We start from the raw sequence: 19605 nt of genomic DNA, 5'->3' as shown, positions 1-19605 counted from the left end.
ATTTCGAATAAAGTCGTTATTCCTTGCCCCAACAGCTTGTCTCTTGATTATTGGCCTGTCGTATGGTGAGCAGTACGAGCTTAGACTCTGTGACACATGGAGGACAGGGAATCCCCCCGTCCCAGTTCACACAGACAACGTAATTGAACGTAGGTCACTGTCTCATTTGTACCCATGGGATTTTTTTCTTTTTAGAATTTGTATGTGAGGTTTATTTGAATCACACAACATTAAGTTCCTCTGGATTTGTTGTGTTTTTTGATGTATTCATTTCAGCCTCTGACCTAAGTGAATTCTGTATTTATAAACGATTTGACCAACTTAGAACAATTAGAGTTTAATTTTTTGAACAAAAATACAAGAAAATCTCAGCCATTATGAACCTACAGGGAATGTCACACTGGATATATACTTTTATTAGTAATCAAGAGTTAGTACTTTAAACACTAGAGTTTTTCCATTATAATGTACATATGGGATTTTAATTTATAGAGGTGACTGAATGAGGATACAGAGAGATCAATGTCATTGAAAGAAGAATTGACTACTTACGTCTCCAGAGAGGAGAGGGCATGCCACACCACACAGGGTCACTTGGGGGCCACTGGATTGCGGTCAGGAGGCAGCGCAGGAGCAAGGGGGATGGGGAGTCTAGGGAAGCCCCATGCCATTTTTTACTCATCCCTCCATCACTTAGTTCTCTCCTATGGTATATAGAAATTACCTTTTCATTTTATATGTAAATAGCAAGCAACCTTGCTTTCAAATTTTCATCTGGAGGGAGGTTGTGGTGATTGTTATGCTGCCTTTCATAAATAGAGTTCTTTTAAAAGACCCTGAAGTTCATGTTGAGTCATTAAGTCATAGAAGTTCAAAAGCTAGAAGGGGTCTTGAAGTTACTCAGACCAACCCTTTCATTTTATATCTGGCGAATCAGTCATTAAAAATTCTTCTGGGGCTTCCCTGGTGGCGCAGTGGTTGGGAGTCCGCCTGCCGATGCAGGGGACACGGGTTCGTGCCCCAGTCCAGGAAGATCCCACATGCCGCGGAGCGGCTGGGCCCATGAGCCATGGCCGCTGAGCCTGCGCATCCAGAGCCTGTGCTCCGCAACGGGAGAAGCCACAGCAGTGAGAGGCCCACGTACCGCAAAAAACAAAAATTCTTCTGAACTTAGAGGGGTGGGATAGGGAGGGGGGGAGGGAGATGCAAGAGGGAGGACATATGGGAATATATGTATATGTATAGCTGATTCACTTTGTTATACAGCAGAAACTAACACACCATTGTAAAGCAATTATCCTCCAATAAAGATGTTAAAAAAAAAGAACAAAAATTTCTGGTTAAAAAAAATAATAATAAAATAAAAATTCTTCTGAGTCTTAATGCCTTTACTATTATTAAAATCAAACAGAATATAATTAAGCACTTAATTAAAAGCATTAATAACCATTCTCAGCCAAAAAGAGGTTAAATTTCAGAGAGTAAGGCAACTTTTTTCTTTTCTTGTCTTCTCTCCTCCAAAGTAATAGTTCAAAGTGGAGACGTAAGAAAAACGTCTCTGCAGGTCACCAGAAGTTAGGAAAAACTACAAGAGTCATTCTCAAGACAGATTTCTCTCTATGGAGTCATCCCGCCATCACCAGTGCTCTCAGCAGACTTCAGACAACATCAAGACCATTGACCAGCCCGAGACAGCTTTACATTTAAGAACAAGGCAAAGGTCCTCACTCAATAGACAATGAATCCGTGTCTGGAGAAGAATGAATCACTCCATCCTTGATCTCCTTGTTTTGTTTTGGTTTTCCCCCTGCTTAAGAGTAATAATGGAAAGACAGCAGGACAAGCACATTAAATTTGGATACTCTCTTCTCCTTTGCTCATTCAGCTGCCTGAGAGTCTAATGATAAAGATGGTACTCAGAGAACCAGAAAAATGACATGGTGCAACCTGAGGCATATCCTCATGGGGAGAGAAAAGTAGAGGCTCTAACCGTGAGAGATGCCAATGGTGCTTGAGATGGCTGGCCTCATTCACGTATCTTTTAGAAGCACTGTGATGACAGGCATACTGCCTGAAAACAAACATGGATAGAAAATGACTTGAAATAAAAATCATTTCATTGATTGAGTTTTGGTTTTATCACAGTAACATATGCACACAGTTTAAAAATTCAGCTAGTCCTACAAGACTAATTATGAAAAACAGTGCTTTCCCACCTGCCAGATTCTCTTTTCAACCACAGCTACTTATAATTCTTTAAGTCAATTCTTTTGGTATTTTTCTCTATATCTCTGAATAGCCTTCTTATACTATTATTTCTTGAAAGTTTTTTCCCGGTTTTGGGCATTATCTAGGGACTTTATGGTAGGGGAGAATTTAGTTCTCTTTCAGCCCATCCCCCTACATGGCCTCACCACACACAGAGTTTTCTCATTCCCCCATCCTCCCAGGAAAAGTATATTTGTATTTATAATTGTGGTTAGATCCATATTTACATTATTATCATTATATAAATGCTATTCATAGCACTCTGTCTGGTACTTAAGAGGGTTCCTAACCGAGTTTGGAGGGATCACCCAGGCATATATTCATTCAGCAAGTATTTATAGGATGCCTACAGCATGCCAGACACTATGCTCAATGCTGGTTACACACGGGGGGTGAACAGAACTCATACAGAACCTACCCATATGGTGTAGGACAGTGGCCCAGCCTCTGGAACCAGAGTGCCAGGAGTCACATCTTAGCTTTTCTACTCCCTAGCTATGTAATCTTAGGTCATTTACTTAACCATTTTGTACCTTACTTACCTAAGAGTTGTTGGGAGGATTAAATGAATCAAAACATGTAAAACACATGTAACAGTGCCTGGTAGATAGTAGAAACTATATAAGTATTACATATTTTTATTCTTTTAGGAGTCAAATGGAAAGAAGACATTTTAGGTACATTCTACAGATATATATACATATACACATATACCTATATACATGTATATACACTGTATTTACAATAAATTACATAGTGTAAGTCCTAAGGATGAAAAGTACAGGGTGTTATGAGAGCACTAAACCAGAGGAATCCTCGTTTAGATGGGGGCTCAAGGAAGGAACGCTTCTCTGAGAATGTGACATTTCTGCCGGAAATCAAAGAGTGACTAGAAAGTAGACGGAGGAGTAGAAGCACGTGACAAATATCACAAAAGAGGGTAGACCATATATCAAGTCCCCAGGGTCGGAAAGAACTTGGTAGGCTTGAGGAACTGAAAGACCACTGAGGCTGGAGCACAGCAAGAGACAAGAGTGTCAAGAACCCAGACAAGGATTTGTGAGCCATGAAGAGAATAATGGATTTTATTCTGTGTGCCATGGCTGGCCAGTGAAGGGTTTTAAGCACGGAAGTGTCCTGAGCAGATCTTTATTTTAGAGAGGTCATTCTGATTGCCTAGAAGTGATTGTATTAAAGAGGAGCTGGAGGGAATTCCCTGGCGGTCCAGTGGTTAGGACTCAGCGCTTTCATTGCCGTGGGTCCGGGTTCAATCCCTGGTTGGGGAACTAAGATCCTGCAAACCGTCAGGCACGGCCAAAATAAAAAAAAAAAAAAAGGAGCGGTGGGAGGGCGGAGCGGGAGAAGTTCTCCACTTCCTGGTAAGTTCATGCCCCAGACAAACCAGATGAAAGATGGTGATTTGGATTAGAATAATGGCAGTGGAGGTGGTGAACAGTGGACAGAGTCAATGTATATTTCAGAGTTGAATCAACATGACTTGGCAATAGATTGGAAGTGCCGGCTCAGGGACTGATAAGTACCAGGACTAACAATGAGGCTTTTGAAATGATTATCCCAGTGGATAGCAGTGCCTTTACTGAGATAGGATAGATTGATGAAAAGGAGATTTGGGCATGGCAATGGACATTGGACATTATGCTCTTTATTATTCTAAAGCAAGTGGTTTTTTCAATATATAACAGCTTACTGAGCTATCATTCACATACAAACCACTCAAAGTGTACAATTCAATGGTTTTCAGTATATTCACAGAGTTGTGCAATCATCACCACAATCAATTTTAAGACATTTTCATCATCCCCAAAAGATAATCCCTACTTATTCATACCTATTACCAGTCACTTCCATTTTTCCACAATTCTCCCAGCCCTAGGCAACCACTAATCTACTTTGTTTCTATAGACTTACCTATTCTGGGCATTTCATATAAATCCAGTCACTCAATATCTAATCTTTTGTGACTGGTTTCTTTCACGTAGCATAATGTTTTCAAGATTCATGCATTTTGTAGCAGGTGTTAGAACTCCGTTCTTTTTTATGGCTGAATAATACTCTTTTACGGGTATACTACATTTTATTCATCAATATGTCAGCTGCTGAACATTTGAGTTATTTCTATGTGGCATCTATTATGAATAGCCAAAATGCTGCTTTGAACATTCATGTACAAGTTTCAGTGTAGATGTATGTCTCATTTCTCTTGGATATAGACCTACTATTGGAATTGCTGCATCATATGGTCACTCTGTGTTTGACTTTCTGAGGAGCTGCCAGAAAGTTTTCCAAAGGACTCGCTATTTTACACTGCCACCAACAGTGTGTGAGGGTTCTGCTTTCTCCATATTCTGTTCACCACTTATTATCTGCTTTTTTATCATAGCCATTTTATTTTATTTTATGAATTTATTGATTTTGGCCGCACCGTGCGGCTTGCATAATTTTAGTTCCCTGACCAGGGATCGAACCCAGGCCCACGGCAGTAAAAGCACCGAGTCCTAACTGAGGCAGGAGATAGATGGGCCCCAAGCTGAGCAGCTGAAGTCTGTCCTCTGTGGACAGATACTCCAAGATAGAGATAATGGCAAAAGCAAAGAGGAGTTGAGCCTGTCCAGATAAAAGATAGAGACCACATATTCCTAATTCTCGAAGTCAAGGAGAGCTTCCCAACTACATACGTGCAGAAAGGCTTCTTGGGGGCCTAAAAGGGAGGTGGCACCACCCCACAGTAAGTGATGTCAACCTACCCATAAGCCTCTTCACTAGAATCCATCTTGGCTAAGAGATGCCTGCGCACACAGGGGAGGACCCTGAGATAAACCAAATACGGACTCAGAACCAGGCAAAGCAAGATGATTGGCCAGAGGAAATGTGGAAGAAATGTCCCATATAAGTGATTCAAACTACCACGAGGGCGCGACCCTTTCTCTGAGTCTGCCCACGTGTGCCTATTCACACGTACTCTTTTAGGTCCTAATAAACACTTTACTTGTTTCAGTACTTTCTGTCTCTTTGTGGAAATTCATTTCTACAAAGCTGATGGGCCAGGGCCCTTGTCACTGGCCACTGGCCCTCATGGTCTAGTGGCTAGGATTCAGCACTCTCACTGCCGCAGCCTGACGTCAATCTCTGGCTGGGGAACTGAGATCCTGCCTCAAGCCGCTGCAGGCTGAGGCCACCCTGGACCACCAGGGAATTCTCAATCATAGCCATTTTAGTAGGTGTGAAGTACACTCTCAATGTTTTGATTTTGCTTTTGGCTAATGATGGAGAGCATCTTTTCTTGTACATATTGGCCATTTGTATATCTTCTTTGCAGAAATATCTAATCAGATCTGTTGCCCATTTTTTAACTGGGTTATGTCTTTTGTCATCAATGCTTTAAGTGTCATATCTAAGAAGGTTTTGCTTAACCCAAGATCATGCAGGTTTACTCCTATATTTTCTTCTAAGAATTTTATAGTTTTAGCATATACAGTTAGGTTTGTGATCCATTTTTGATCAATTTTTGTATATGGTGCAAGGTAGGGGTCCAATTTCATTATAGGCATTTGAATATCCAGTTGTCCCAGCACCGTTTATTGAAAGGACTGTCCTTTCTTCATTGAATTTTCTTGGCCCCTATTTTGAAATCAATGTGAAGATTTACTTCCGGATTTTCAATTCTATCCCATTGATCTATATGTGTATTCTTATGCCTGTACCACAGTCTTGATTACTGTAGCTTTGTAGCAAGTTTTGAAATTGGAAAGTGTAAGCCCTCCAACTTTGTTCCTCTTTTCAACATTGTTTTGGCTCTTCTGGTGTGAGGAAGAACACTCCTGTGTGTGTCTCCTCTACTCTCAATACCTACTTCACTACACTACTTCACTGCTGATACCAGATATGTAGGCTGTCCAAACATCAAGAAATTTTGCAACACCAGGTAGGTGTCCTACAATGTAACTCAACTCTGCCACTATCTACCTACAGATAGCACCCTATCCCACAGGTTAAGGATTTAGTCTTACAAGGTTTTAGTCTTACAAGACTGCCCTCACTTCCACTTCAGATGCCTATTGCATGTCCAGGTTGTTACCTGCACTTCTGACTGATGGGCTATAAATCAGAGGTTCCCACAGTCTACTCTGTAGCTTTGATTTAATTTGCTAGAGCAGCTCACAGAATTCAAAGAAACATTTACTTATGTTTAAACTGTTATTATAAAAGATGTTATATAGGACAGAGGGTGAGGTCTAGAAGGGCTCTAGACACAGGAACCTCTGTCCCCATGGAACTGGGATGTGCTACCCTCCCAGCATGTGAAGTCCCCATTCACCAACTGGAAGGCTCATCAAATCTTGTTCAAGAGATTTCATAGAGCTTGATCTCCAGCCCTCTCCTCTTTACCTTCCCTGAGGTCAGTGTGTGGGGCTGAAAGTTCTAGTCATTTAATAACTGGGTTTTTCTGGTGACCAGCCCCATCCTGAGGCCATCTATGGCCCCCAACCTAAATCACCTTATTAGCATAAATTCAGGTATGCTCAAAAGGAGCTTCTTATAAATTACAGAAAACACTCCTATCATTCAAACATTCTGGGGGTTTTAGAAACTTTTTAGGAATGGGACAGGAACAAAGACCAAATACATTTCTTACTATACCACATCTGGGGTCCTTAGAACTTCCAAATGAACTTCAGAATAACCTTGGTGATTTATGCAAAGACATCAGTTGAGATTTTGATAGGGAAGTGTGTTGAATCTGCAGAGCATTTTGGGGACTATTGCCACCTTTATAATAAGTTTTTTGATCCGTGAACACGGAATGCCTTTCCTTTTATTTATGTCTTCTTTAATATCTTTCAACAATGTTTTTTAGTGTTCGGAATGTAGGTTTTGCACTTCTTTTGGTAAGTTTACTTCTAAGTATTTTGTTCTTCTTGATGCTATTCTAATACATCACATTATTTTTAAACCTACTTTAACATCTCTGAAATTGTGATGTCTTACAATCAAGAGTATTTTAGTATAATGCCTTCAACTGGAAGCAATTTTTTTATCTTGGTGGACATAAATGTGACTTACAATCAATAGCTTCTTAGATTCAATACCATATACACCAAATGTGAAATGTCTGTGAAACGTTGAAGTGGAAATGAAAAATAAGCATTTGGGTATATTAATTTGGAATTGGAAGAGAGGTCTGAACTGGCGATAGAAATGTGGGGTCATATGAAGTTCATTATTTAAAGCCACAACTTTTCCCTTTGGGCTAAGCGGGTAGAGAAGACAAGAGAATCCACCTCGCAGCCCTGAGAAATCTCAACAAGTAGAAGTTGAGCAGAGGAAGAAGAGCCAGCAAAGGTAACATTTTTGTTTTGAGTCTATCATTGTCATTATTGCTGTTGTTATTATTTGTCACTAGATGCAAGGACCTATAGGGGCAGGAAATCGCCTCCTTTGCCTCCTTTGTTCTCCAATGAACCCTTGAGCTGAGCACTGCACTACTTTTTTTTTTTTTTCCACACCGCGTGGCTTGTGGAATCTTAGCGCCCCGACCAAGGACTGAACCCAGGCTGGGCCCTTGGCAGTGAAAGCACCTAAACACTGGACCACCAGGGAATTCCCAGCACTTCACTACATTTAGATATTAACCTACATGCCACAGATAAATCCATGTTTATCTGAGAAAGAATATATTGACTAACCACCAGCTCTTTCACCCCTGAAAATCTGACATGAATACAAATAAATAAATAAGTCTTTCAGGTCTTCGAAGCAGTATTATAATCTGATTGTGATTGGGATAGAAAATAGGCACAGGCTTACTGCATATTAACCTAGAGTAACTGTCTCAGGCAGAAGAGGAAAAACAGTCAGTAGAAGTACTGTAGCATTCACGATTAAAAACATAACTATGTATAAAAATTTTTCCAAGGAGTTCATATCCCATTCGCTGTCACATTTCTATAACATAAGTAGGACACCAGCTGGTAGTTATGCGAATTCATCTGCCTTTCATTTACTGTTTGTCACTTCACAGGTGTTGAATCTTATTCATTCCTTCTTTCATTTTTTTCCCTTTGTATTTTAAATGCCCTAACCATCATATAAAGTTGCCATAATACCATATCCTCTATTGTGGTTCTCCACCAGGGGAGATTTTGACCCAAGAGGACATTGGGCAATGTCTGGAGACATTTTCAGTTGTCACAACTGGAGATGAAGTGCTACTGACATCAAGAGGGTAGAAGGACAGGGATGTTGCTAAACATCTTACAGTCCCTAGGACAGCCCCCATAACAAAGAATTATCCAGCCCAAAATGTGATTAGTACCAAGGTTCAGAAATTTTACCAATGGGGATAAGTTTATATGTACATGAAATTTTTAGGGGCAAAGTCCATAGCATTTACCAATTTCTTGAAAGTGGTATAACTCAAAAATTTAAGAAACACTGGTTTTAATGAATATTTCATCTAGGCCTTGGTATGAATGAATATTTCATCTAGGCCTTGGTAACAAGTGACACATTAACCCTATTTCACAACAGAAATCACCTTTCTAGTTAAAAAGACTTATCTTTGCCAATCAGATTTCCCTACCCCTTTCTGTTGTCCAATCTCATTCATGGCTAGACAAACACAGATTTCCTGTCTTTAGGTTTTCCAAGTACCACATCCACCTCCTATTAGCCAGGTTAATATAGTTATTATGGTTATGGTGACTACTAATAATTAAGCTATGGTTTCATGAAATGTCACTATAAGTCCTGCTTTCTTTTCAATCCCTGCCATGTTTCAATTCCTGCTTTCTTTTCAATTCCTACCATGTTTCATACGCTGCTAAGCACTGGGTATATAGTGGTGAAAATGAGCTTACAATTGAATACTGGAGAGATATTAATAAAATTTGAACATGTAACTTAAAACTGCAATACGGAAGGGAGGGCGTGAAAAGTGAAGGCGAGAGGAACTGAAATGAGGTTGAAAAGGAAGGACTGAACAACCAGATCGTTGTCGTATGCCACCCAAATGCAATAAGCAGTTAACCCCTTCCTGGCTATTTTAAACAATTTGGCGATACACATACACCAGTCCAGAAAACTTGCGATGTACTTACGTTCAACTAACATTTCCTGGGGCACTGACAGGCAAATTTGGGAGAGCGGAGGCTATGGGTCAAGGTGGGACAGTCACATGCAAGACCCTCCTTTGTTGTTTTATCTGTAGTTCTAATTACAAACCAATGTGTGCTGGGGGGCGGGGGGGGGGGAAGGTTAAGAAAAAGCCAACGTCTAAACATGCTGCCCTTTCCAGATAAACATTTAATAATCGTTACAATCGCCATCACTCTTGATTCTGATATTGGAAATTAGCTGTCGTGGCCTATAAATCAAGACCAAAAAACCCACAACTTAACCATTTCCCTAAGTATTAACAACTCAGTATATTGTTGAGTAGTCAGCCTGAAACGGTCAGGGGGGCCTAGCCGGCAATTTTCAGTGAGACAGTCAGGCGTGAATCTTGAACTCACTAAAACCCCCAGAATGGTCAAATAACTGAGGTTTCCATGGGAACGAGGTAAAAGGTAGGTGGTGAGAGAACAAAGGCCGCGCGTCCCAGTTCAGGGCCTCCCGGCCCGCCGGCCGCACTGGGGGCGGAAGCGGCGGTGTGCCAGGGTGGCGGGCTCCGGGGTCGGTGACCCACACCGCCGCGGCGCTGGCGCCCCTCTCCGGGATCCTCCCCAGGCCGGGGCACAGGAGGACGCCGCCGAGACTGGAAGCTCGTGAGAGGGGACGCAGGGGTCGAAGCCTGGCCGCCGCCCCAGTGAGTGAGCAAGCGACTTGTGAATCACACTGCGAGCCGTCACCCGCCAGGACCGAGATCACGCGGCTCCCAGGGCCGGCTGAAGCCGCCCAGATGGAGCACGCAAGAGAACGGGGAGGCGGTGCGCCGGGGACAGAGCGCGACGTCCCCTGCTGTTCCAGTCTCTGAGGGGCCACCGTCCCCGCCAGGCCCCGCCCCCTCTCGCTTATGTAATAGGGGCGCGCTGCCATTGGCCCGCGCGACCGGAAGAGGCGCAGGCGCGCGAGCGGGTGGGGGCGGAGGGAGGCCGCGGCAGGAAGGCCGGTGGGCGGGGGCTGCGCTGAGCAGGCTACGCTGGGGCGACTGGGAGAGCTGTGCGGCGTGCGCGAGCACGAGGTGTAGTGGCCTCCCCCTAGGCTGAGGCGGCGGCGGGCGCGCGCGGCGGCGGGTGCGAGGCGCGGGCTGTTGTGCTCCCGGCTCTCCCCTTTCCCCTCCTTGGCGGGTGGAGGAGGCCGAAGCGGTACTGGGCGCGCTGCGCTCCCCTTCCTCTCCCTCCGGCCACCTCCCCCGGCCCTCTCGCGCTGCGCGGTTTCTCCGACGCAAGACTGTCCCGGCCCGGGTGAGCGGCTGTGGGGCGGTGCTGACGCCGCAGGACTCCTGGGAGCCGGGTGGGGGCCCTGCCGGCGGGGTCGGCGGGGACCGTGGGGGGTCATCGCGGGTCGCGAGGGGCCGCCGGCCTGCCCCGCCTCCCTGGGGGCGGCCGAGCCCGTCCGGTCCCGGCGCGGGCCGCGGAAGGACGGGAAGCTCGGGCGTCTGCCAGGCCCTGCAGGTGGCCGGGTCGCAGGCCGGCCGCGGCGGCGGAGCGGTAACCCGCCGGCGACAGCAGCTGGTCGGTTTCTCGAGGCTGGGGCTCCCTGTGGCCGAAGGGGCCGGGTTTCGGGCAGCCGAGGCCTCCAGGAGGCGCGTCTCGGGCCGGGGTCCGTGAGGAGTGGCGGGTAGGTAGGGGTTGTGTGGCTCTGGGTGGCAGAAGAGAGGAGGGAGCTCTCCCAGGCGGGAGAGGCCGGTTTGGGAAGGAAGGCGCGCTGGGCTGCAGCTGGGCTCAGCGAAGTGCTGGGTGAAATAGACCTCACTGCTGGTGCTTTCATCCTCTCTGCTCTGCAAAAGGGATGTATTTAAAAGGCTAGGGTCAGGATGTTGGTCACTGCTTGGGCCTCTTCGTTTTAGATGCTTGTGGAGAATGATCCTACTTCTTGGATCCAAAATCTATTTCTCTCTTACTCGTTTGTTTTCGTTTTAAGAGGATCTTTGGGACAGTGCTTACTTGTTGCCTCCTGTAAGAGCTCCTCATTTTGGAAGAACTCCTTATTCCCTCTACTGCTTCCCTCTTTGGAGCCCCCTCAGAAGACCATACAAAATAAGAGTTATATTAAAAGCCAGCTTTTAGGTACTTATAAAGGACTTCTTGCTCCTCCGTTTGTTGCATTTAGTCAAGGAGAGGTTATGCTTGGTTACGCTTAGTTCTTGTAGAAAACTCAGGTGGCTTGAGAGTAAGTCCTAAGTCGAGCTGTCCAAAAGCAGGTGGTTTGGTTGTTTGCATTTCTGCTTTCAGAAAGGAAATCAGTGCAGCGTGTTGCTAGAACTTAGGGGCCTACCTCAGGCGTTTAGACTGATTCAGTTTCCCTTACCTGGTGTTTTCTGTTTTAAAAATAAGAACAAGCAACCACAGTCTTCTATTTATTAAAACTTCTATGGCTTTTTGTTACTTTTGTTAGATGACAATGAAAATGGGTTAAACGTATTGTTAATGTTATATTTGAGGAGAAATGGTAACTGCAAAAGTTAAAAATAATGTGTATCTAATGGCATTGCTTTCTACAGATCACTGCATGAAAATGTTATCAAAATAGCTAATAACTTCTAGATATCAAAGAAACCTCTAGAATTAGTAGCTTACCATTTTATAAGTTTTTTTTTCCCAATGTAAAACAATTAAGAGGTTACCCACACAGTGTATTAACATACGTAGCATAGCATACATCGTGTGGAAGAGTTCAGATCTATGAGAGAACTGAAGTATTCTAACATAAGGTATTGATACTAAGGCATTGAGACGTTAAGAATGCTATAAACATTAGGATGCATAAAGATTGAATACCTATCATCCAAATAATACAAAAGTATCCAAATCTGTTTCCATGGAATTGGTTTGTAAGCGTGCCATAAATAGACTTTTTAAAAAATCATTTCAGCTTGGAATTAATAAGAATTTGGTTTTTAAAAAATAACAGAAATGATAGTCTTCAAGGGCTAAGACGTCTGGTAATATTTACCTTTATTTGGTGAGAATGGGGTTCTTATATTAGGCTAGCATACTAAACATTTTTGTAATTTGTTAAAACATTCAGCCAGCTTCCTAGAAAAGGATTGATCCTTCTTTATATTTTGACTTCTGGTTCAGTGTTTAATGCTAGTGGGAACTCGTCCAATTGATGTGTTTATTTTTTCAGTTTCCCTTTTTCTTTTTGGGAGAAGCTCAGGTGTTTTAATGAAATGCTTTGACCTCATACCTGTTAACTAGTTAAGGTTCCAGTCAGAAAAAGCTAGCACTGTTTTCTGGTGAAGTTATAGATCCTTTGTGTGTTCATGTCCTGCAATGACTTAAAGGTTTAAAATTTAATTGCAGTGCTAGTCAAAACTATCCGTAGGAATTCTCCTTAGATCCTATTTTAAAGTATTTAAAAAGCAGCTGAGACTCATTATAGACCTTTTATGAACAGATTTAACTTGTGTTGTCTTAAAAGAGTCTTTAATTTTAATGAAAAAATAAAAGTAGTTCTTTTCCCTTAATTTTTAACCCATGTTCATTTCAGATAATCAGTAGTAAAAAGTGGTATCTTTCATTTTTGTAAAGGTACCCTTAATCTTATTTAATAATTTGTCCAGCAATCCTATGAATACCATTTTTTTTTTTTTAAGAAAGAATAGCACAGTAGTTTCATGAAACCTGAGTATTTAAGAGAACGGTTTCCATTGCTCATATGCGCTCCTTTAGAGACATTAGATGACAGCTTTTATTTCTCTTAAAGTTGTAAGAATCTCAGGTCGCACAGTGAATACTGGAAGGGGAGAGTACCTTTGCAAAATGATCAGACAAATGATTGAGGAAGGGGCTAAACTGTTTCTGGTAAACTTTTGAAGATTACATATAAGAAAGTGTACAATTCTTAGGTGTATAGCTCAGTGAATTTTTACAAGTGAATCAACCTGTATAACCATTACCTAGATCAAGACACAGAACATTATCAGTACCCCAAAAATCCCCCTCATGCCCTTTCTTCCCCAGCGTTACTTCGTGGATTAGTTTTGCCTGTTTTGAACTTTATACAACAATATGTTCTTTGTATCTGGCTTCTTTCCTTAATGCTGAGATATAACCGTGTTGTTTAACAATAGTTTCTTCTCTTTGAGTGCTGCATAGTATTCCATTGTAGAAATCTGCTACAAGTTATGTATCCATCTTACTATTAGTAGGCATTTGGATTGTTTCCAGTTTTAGAAACAGTGTACCTGCACTTCTGTTGAATATATACCAAGAGTGGAATTGTGAGAGTATAGAGTAGACGACTAGTTTTCTACAGTGGTTATATCAATTTATCCTCTAGTAGCATTGTATATGAGAGTTTGTAACTCTGAGAGTGTTATCATACTTAGATTTCACTTTAATGCCTCAACTTCTGTTTTTAGATATGGCTCGTGGACAGCAGAAGATTCAGTCTCAGCAGAAAAATGCCAAAAAGCAAGCTGGACAAAAGAAGAAACAAGGACACGACCAAAAGGCTGCTGCCAAAGCTGCCTTAATATATACCTGCACTGTCTGTAGGGTAAGGGGAATTGAAAGACATAGCTTTCTCGTGGACAGTTCTTTCATTAGAGATTGGTTTGTATAGGTTAAAATTTTGCAAACATGGCGCGATAAATGCTTTATTTGAAATAGGAGATTTGAGAACTGGTTGTATTAGGAACCCGTCTTCATTTATCTGTTCAACAATTTTATATATATACGTATATATACATATATACACACATATATATGCTTTTTGTTGTTGTTGTTCACGCCGTGCAGCATGCAGGGTCTTAGTTCCCTGACCAGGGATTGGACCTGTGCCCCCTGCAGTGGAAGTGTGGAGTCCTAACCATTGGACCGCCAGAGGAGTCCCAACAATTACATGTTTTGGATAGCTCCTTTGGCCAGGCACAGTTCTCTTGGTGTTAGTGAAAAGGAGTGAACAAAGCAAAATCCGTTTCCTCATGGAGAATAAAGATGTCTTCTTAAGGGCAACACTTTGAACTTTAAAAAAGGTCAGATTTACATTCTTAATTTAGAGCTATGTAATATACCTCTGGTTATATTAATTGTTTTTTTTTTTTCTTCGCTACATTCATAGTTATGATGTCTGCAAAACTAAATAGAGTATATTCACATTGAGGGCTTTTACTAGAATTAATGTGTTTTATTAGATTTGAAGAACAATCATAACAGCTGCTATTGAGTGCTGACCAGGTGCCAGACACTGATCGAAGTGTTGTACATGCATGAGCCCATTAATTCACATAACAACCCTATGGCATAAAGTACTTTTATTCTCGCTTTACGGGAGAGTAAATTGAGTCATGGGTCTGAATAACTTGTGCAGGGTCACCCAGCTAGTATGCGGAAGAGCTAGGATCTAAACCCAGGAGGTCCAGCTCCAGAGCCCACCTTTTAGACCACTATACCACACTGCCTTAAAGAAGTTTTTCTTAAATTCCAAGCCAGGGTCTCCTTTTTGCCTGTTTGTTCAAGCTCACTACCCTTGAAGTTAGTGAATAAAAATGCCAAAGGAAAAGTGCATAGTGAGGTTGATCCAGTTACAAGAAACTTTTTTTGTTCCCCCCAAAGCCCTATGCCTAGGTAGAATTGGTAGTAGGGATGGGAAGTGATCTTGATAAGACTTGATTCCTGGGCTAAAGTTCATCATTTATTGAAGTCATTACTGATGAAATAGAAGTTCCTAACTACATAAAAGTTCTCATTAATCTAAGAGAGGAAATCTATTACGTTAAATAACCTGTTCATAGTGAGCTTTGATATACTCAAAATAATAAAATTGAGCAGCTTCAGATTCTGTTTGGAAAGAGGCAAGGTAAAAGTAAATTTCGCTAAATTACTAATGAAGAAATACCTTGACCTAAAAGTATTAGAGTAGCTCATATACGTAAAAACTCAAAACAACAAAAAATGTTTATTTCATGTTTTGTCTAATGTAATGTGCTAAAGAATAATTGAAGGTCCTTGCCTAGGTAAGTCAGTATCGTGTAGTATTTGAGATCTGAAGTACCTAGTACTAGGTTAACCATAGGTATTGGACAAATTAATCTCTAGGTTTTAGTTTCCTTAGCACATAAAATGAGGATAGTAGGACCTGATTTAAGATTACTGGAAGGGGGCTTCCCTGGTGGCGCAGTGGTTGAGAGTCCGCCTGCCAATTCAGGGGACACGGGTTCGTGCCCCGGTCCGGGAAGATCCCACATGCCGTGGAGCGGCAGGGCCCGTGAGCCATGCCCGCTGAGCCTGCGCGTCCAGAGCCTGTGCTCTGCAACGGGAGAGGCCACGACGGTGAGAGGCCCGTGTACCACAAAAAGAAAAAAAAAGATCACTGGAAGGTTCTATGAGAATTTTGGTAACATGCTTAACATAATGTGTTTGGTAAATGTTACCTATTGTTTACTGTTAATCAGATAAGAATACTTCATTCTGTGTGACCCTTTATATGTGAAATGTGGGAATATGCTAGGAATTTCTTTGTTATAGGGTCCTTTTTCATATGCCAGCCATTAAGCTATAGGAATTTAAAAGTGTTTTGCAATAGTTGTCAATCGTGAGTAGTCTCAGGACTTTAAAAGTTAGCACATTTTTATTTCATGAGTCAGGTCTAACTCTTCTTTTTTGCACAATTTTTTAAATTAGACACAAATGCCAGACCCTAAGACCTTCAAGCAGCACTTTGAGAGCAAGCATCCTAAGACTCCACTTCCTCCAGAATTAGCTGATGTTCAGGCATAAAGTTGTTTACAGGTAATTGACCTTTTCTTCTTTTCGTTCGTTAATGGCAGGGCTGTATACGAGAGCAGAATTATCTTCTGTAATTGTAAAATTGATTTCTGTCTTCTAGCTGAGACTTCATTACTGAAGTTAATGTTTAACTTTACAATTGTTAAAAGTCCATTTTCCCAAACCATATCCTTTCAATGCCTTTGAAACATCCACGTTTTTAACCACTGTAGGCAAAAATGGCATGAGGTGATGCTGGCCCACTCTGGTCCAAGAATGGAAGAAAGTTTTCAGTTTAAAGAAAATAACTATTATAAAGGTATTTGAGGGTCTTGCTCCCAGAAAGGATGCAGACCAAAGTTTATGAGTGCTTTTTTGCAGGTATTTTACTTAGAATGCTTAGTAGAGCTTCTGAGTACATTAAAATGTAAGGCAAATTGTAGGCATTCACTGTATAAACTAGGTAGTTGCTTGAAAATAATCAGTTTATACTTTGTGTGGTTGGATTTTTTTTTTAAATGGTGGTGATGGTATATGCATGAGTATTATTTTTAAAGTAAATTCATCAAAGATCTGTTTATAAAAATTTAGCTGACAGATCTATCAGACTAGCTTCGTAGCTTAGGCATGTTGTGGTTTTTTTTTTTTTGAATTTTATTTATTTTTTTATACAGCAGGTTCTTATTAGTTATCTGTTTTGTACATGTTAGTGTATATATGTCAATTCCAATCTCCCAATTCATCCTGTGCTTTTTTTTAAAGACATTTGAAATGCATATAAATCACATTTGTGTAATGCTTACGTTCACCGAAAATCTTGCTTATGTTTTGTAGGTGAATTCGTGACACCTTTGACTCTTCTCCTGTCTCAGACCTTAGGTAACAAACCTGCAGCTGCTTTTCTAACAAACTGTTGATCAGCAAAAATAAAGGGGCTACAGAAACATTCATTTTTATGCTGTTCCCTTTTGGGCTTCATGCAAAGACAATTCTGTGTAAATGTACAGTTGACTCTGATTTGGAAATCTGAAAATCAGTCCATCCTTGTTATAAAAAATTTTTTTACAATTGTAATTATATTGATGTTCATATTGTATAAAATAACTCATTTAATAAAGTAGTACTTTGATTTTACAACATCACAGGATAAATGGTTCTAGAAATTCTGTTCTAACTTTCTACATTATTTGCCTTATAAAAATCTAATGAATTCATCAGCTAGAATTGCAAGCGCAATTCTTATCTCCCTTTCTAAGTTCAGGGGCATGTTCATAGTTAAACTAGAGCAGACTCATTCATGAAATCTGTGCACACGATTTTATTGGCAGCTGCTGGCCTAGGTGAAGAATGACTTACCTGCTGCCTTAGTATATTGCAGTCATGTGTCATTTTCCCCTCTGATTGTTTCTTGTGATTGAGGTTGGAATATTTAAACTTGCTGTGTGACCTGGCTATACCTGCCAGCCAGGTCTAGCTTGTAGATAACTGATAAATTCCTTAAAGTGGTTGGATTGTCAGTCAGCCCATCTGAAAAATTAGGTTCTGAAGTATATGCCACGATGAAGTAATTAGCCTACTGTTCAATACAAAATATGATGGAACATATGTGAACTGGTAAAGATCTATCTTTTATAAATTATACTTGACTCTTTGAAAATGGTTCAAGTTCTTTCATTTGAAATTGAAATATAATTTTCAAAGGAGGTTTTGGAAGTTAATAACAATTTGGCCAATTTATGAATGGATTTTGCATTAACAGAAAGATTGGAATGGCTTGTGACTGGGTTAATTCCCAGAACCTTCTCCTTCCTTTCCTTTTTAAGTGAGTAGTTGATTTTTACTTTGTTCTGGTTCCTAAAATCAAAGGCTGTGTACAGTATGACTTCCGTCTGAACTAGAAAAATATTAAAATAGGCCAATATCCACATTTTTTTGGCTCTAAGGATGGGGAAGTGGGTTGGTTCCGATGAATGAGGTAAATGCTACCCAGTTAAAACAGACTAATTTGGGTTTCTTCTAATTTGCTTTTGCCAACTATTAATACAAGTGAAACCGCTGTAACTCAGTTTAAATTTTAAAGTTGATAGAATAGGAAGAACACTCAAATATTTACTGGTAATTGCTTAGAGCCGCAAATCTGATCCTGCGGATTACAAAGTGCATCCCCTCTTTCTGCTGTAACTCATCACTGCATTTGTTTTGTAACTGTACATATTCTGCCCGCCTTGTTTGTCTTCACTGTAAGTTTAAAATAAGATATTTCCAAGGAAAAGCTTCAGTGGTGATAGTTCCTTAGTAACTCCTATTATACTCTTACTTTAAAAATAGTCATTTTTTTCATGTATTTGATTTCCTCAGTTTCAGATTTATTATTTGTTAATTCCCAATATGTTGGTTACCAGAACATTAGAGTTGGCCTAATTGCTTATAGTGGTTATTAACAGAAGTTCTGGTTAAATTACAATTTAAAAGTTTTTAAAAGTGCTTTGAGCATATGTATGTTTATGTTAGTAACAAATCATTTAAAAACCTTTTACAAGTTTTGGATTAATTTTTGTTTTATTTGTTTTATTGACTAATTCAGAATAAAAGCTTTATGTTCTTATATTTAACCCTTTTTTTATAAGCAGCTGAGGACAGCATATTTAACTTTAGATCTCAGTGATAGGGAGATGGCTGCATTGATGTAGCATAAGACATTAATTCTTTCATGCGAGAATTATTAGTGCAGTCCCCATTTTTTGTGTTTGGCTTAAATCGGTGTAAGGGGAAGATTACAATTTTTAAACATCCTCATTAATTTGAAGATTCTTTAACAGATCACAGCAAAGTTCATTATAAAACTGTTATGGTGTCTTCAAAGACTTGATAAAATACACAGAATTGCTCCTTTTGTATTCTGTATTGCCATTAGTTGCCAAAAGGAACGGGGTTAAGATTAAACTTGTTTCCATTCTCCTTCGTATGCATCTACATCCCCATGTTTAACTGACACACTGGGGGCTCAGTTGTGTGCTGTAATGTCTTATTAAAGAAGATACTAAAGAAAACTAAATTAGTCTAATTTCTTCTACATTTTAGGAAATTTTTATATTGCCTTTTCCCATTTTTTTTTTTCATTTTTCAATTTAGAATTGTCTCTTGAGTGTAGAACTTGGTAGTTCTAAGGGTGGCAAGAGATTTCTTTCATTTCTCAAGGTTTTCCCTTTAGTCTTATCTGTTTGAGGTCTATAGAATACTTCTTAAGAATAAAAGGAAGAACGTTGCTTAGAACCTTGCTATATAAATAAGTGTAAGCTGTTGGAAGGGGGAAGTAATTAGCTACTAATATAAAGATAATACTAAAACAAAAAATGCTTAGATCAGTTAATTGAATTGAATGGATGGATAAGTCCTTAAAGACATTGACTCAGATTTGAGATAACACTTTTGGTTTTATATT

General features: G+C 40.6%; 1 protein-coding gene across 5 annotated transcripts; it reads left to right on the top strand.

The window, feature by feature from the left end:
* Positions 1-10020: 10020 nt before the first annotated feature.
* On the top strand, positions 10021-18768 carry ZNF706 (zinc finger protein 706). 5 transcript variants are annotated; one of them, XM_082859085.1, is made up of 4 exons: positions 10021-10093; positions 13817-13953; positions 16080-16187; positions 16998-18768. In XM_082859085.1, exons 2-3 carry the CDS (start codon positions 13819-13821, stop codon positions 16173-16175), a joined length of 231 nt encoding a protein of 76 aa, XP_082715211.1. In that variant the 5' UTR covers positions 10021-10093; positions 13817-13818; the 3' UTR covers positions 16176-16187; positions 16998-18768. The 5 variants fall into 5 exon arrangements, with proteins under 5 accessions (XP_082715211.1, XP_082715210.1, XP_082715208.1 ...); XM_082859084.1 differs by lacking the exon at positions 10021-10093 and adding an exon at positions 10442-10468; XM_082859082.1 differs by lacking the exon at positions 10021-10093 and adding an exon at positions 10492-10691.
* Positions 18769-19605: the final 837 nt, after the last annotated feature.

The sequence above is a fragment of the Leucopleurus acutus genome (assembly GCF_964270905.1).
Source record: "Leucopleurus acutus genome assembly, chromosome: 17".
In the NCBI taxonomy this organism is placed as follows: Eukaryota; Metazoa; Chordata; class Mammalia; order Artiodactyla; family Delphinidae; genus Leucopleurus; species Leucopleurus acutus.
Note: the sequence above shows the minus strand (reverse complement) of the source record. Positions and strands in the feature narration are given on the sequence as shown.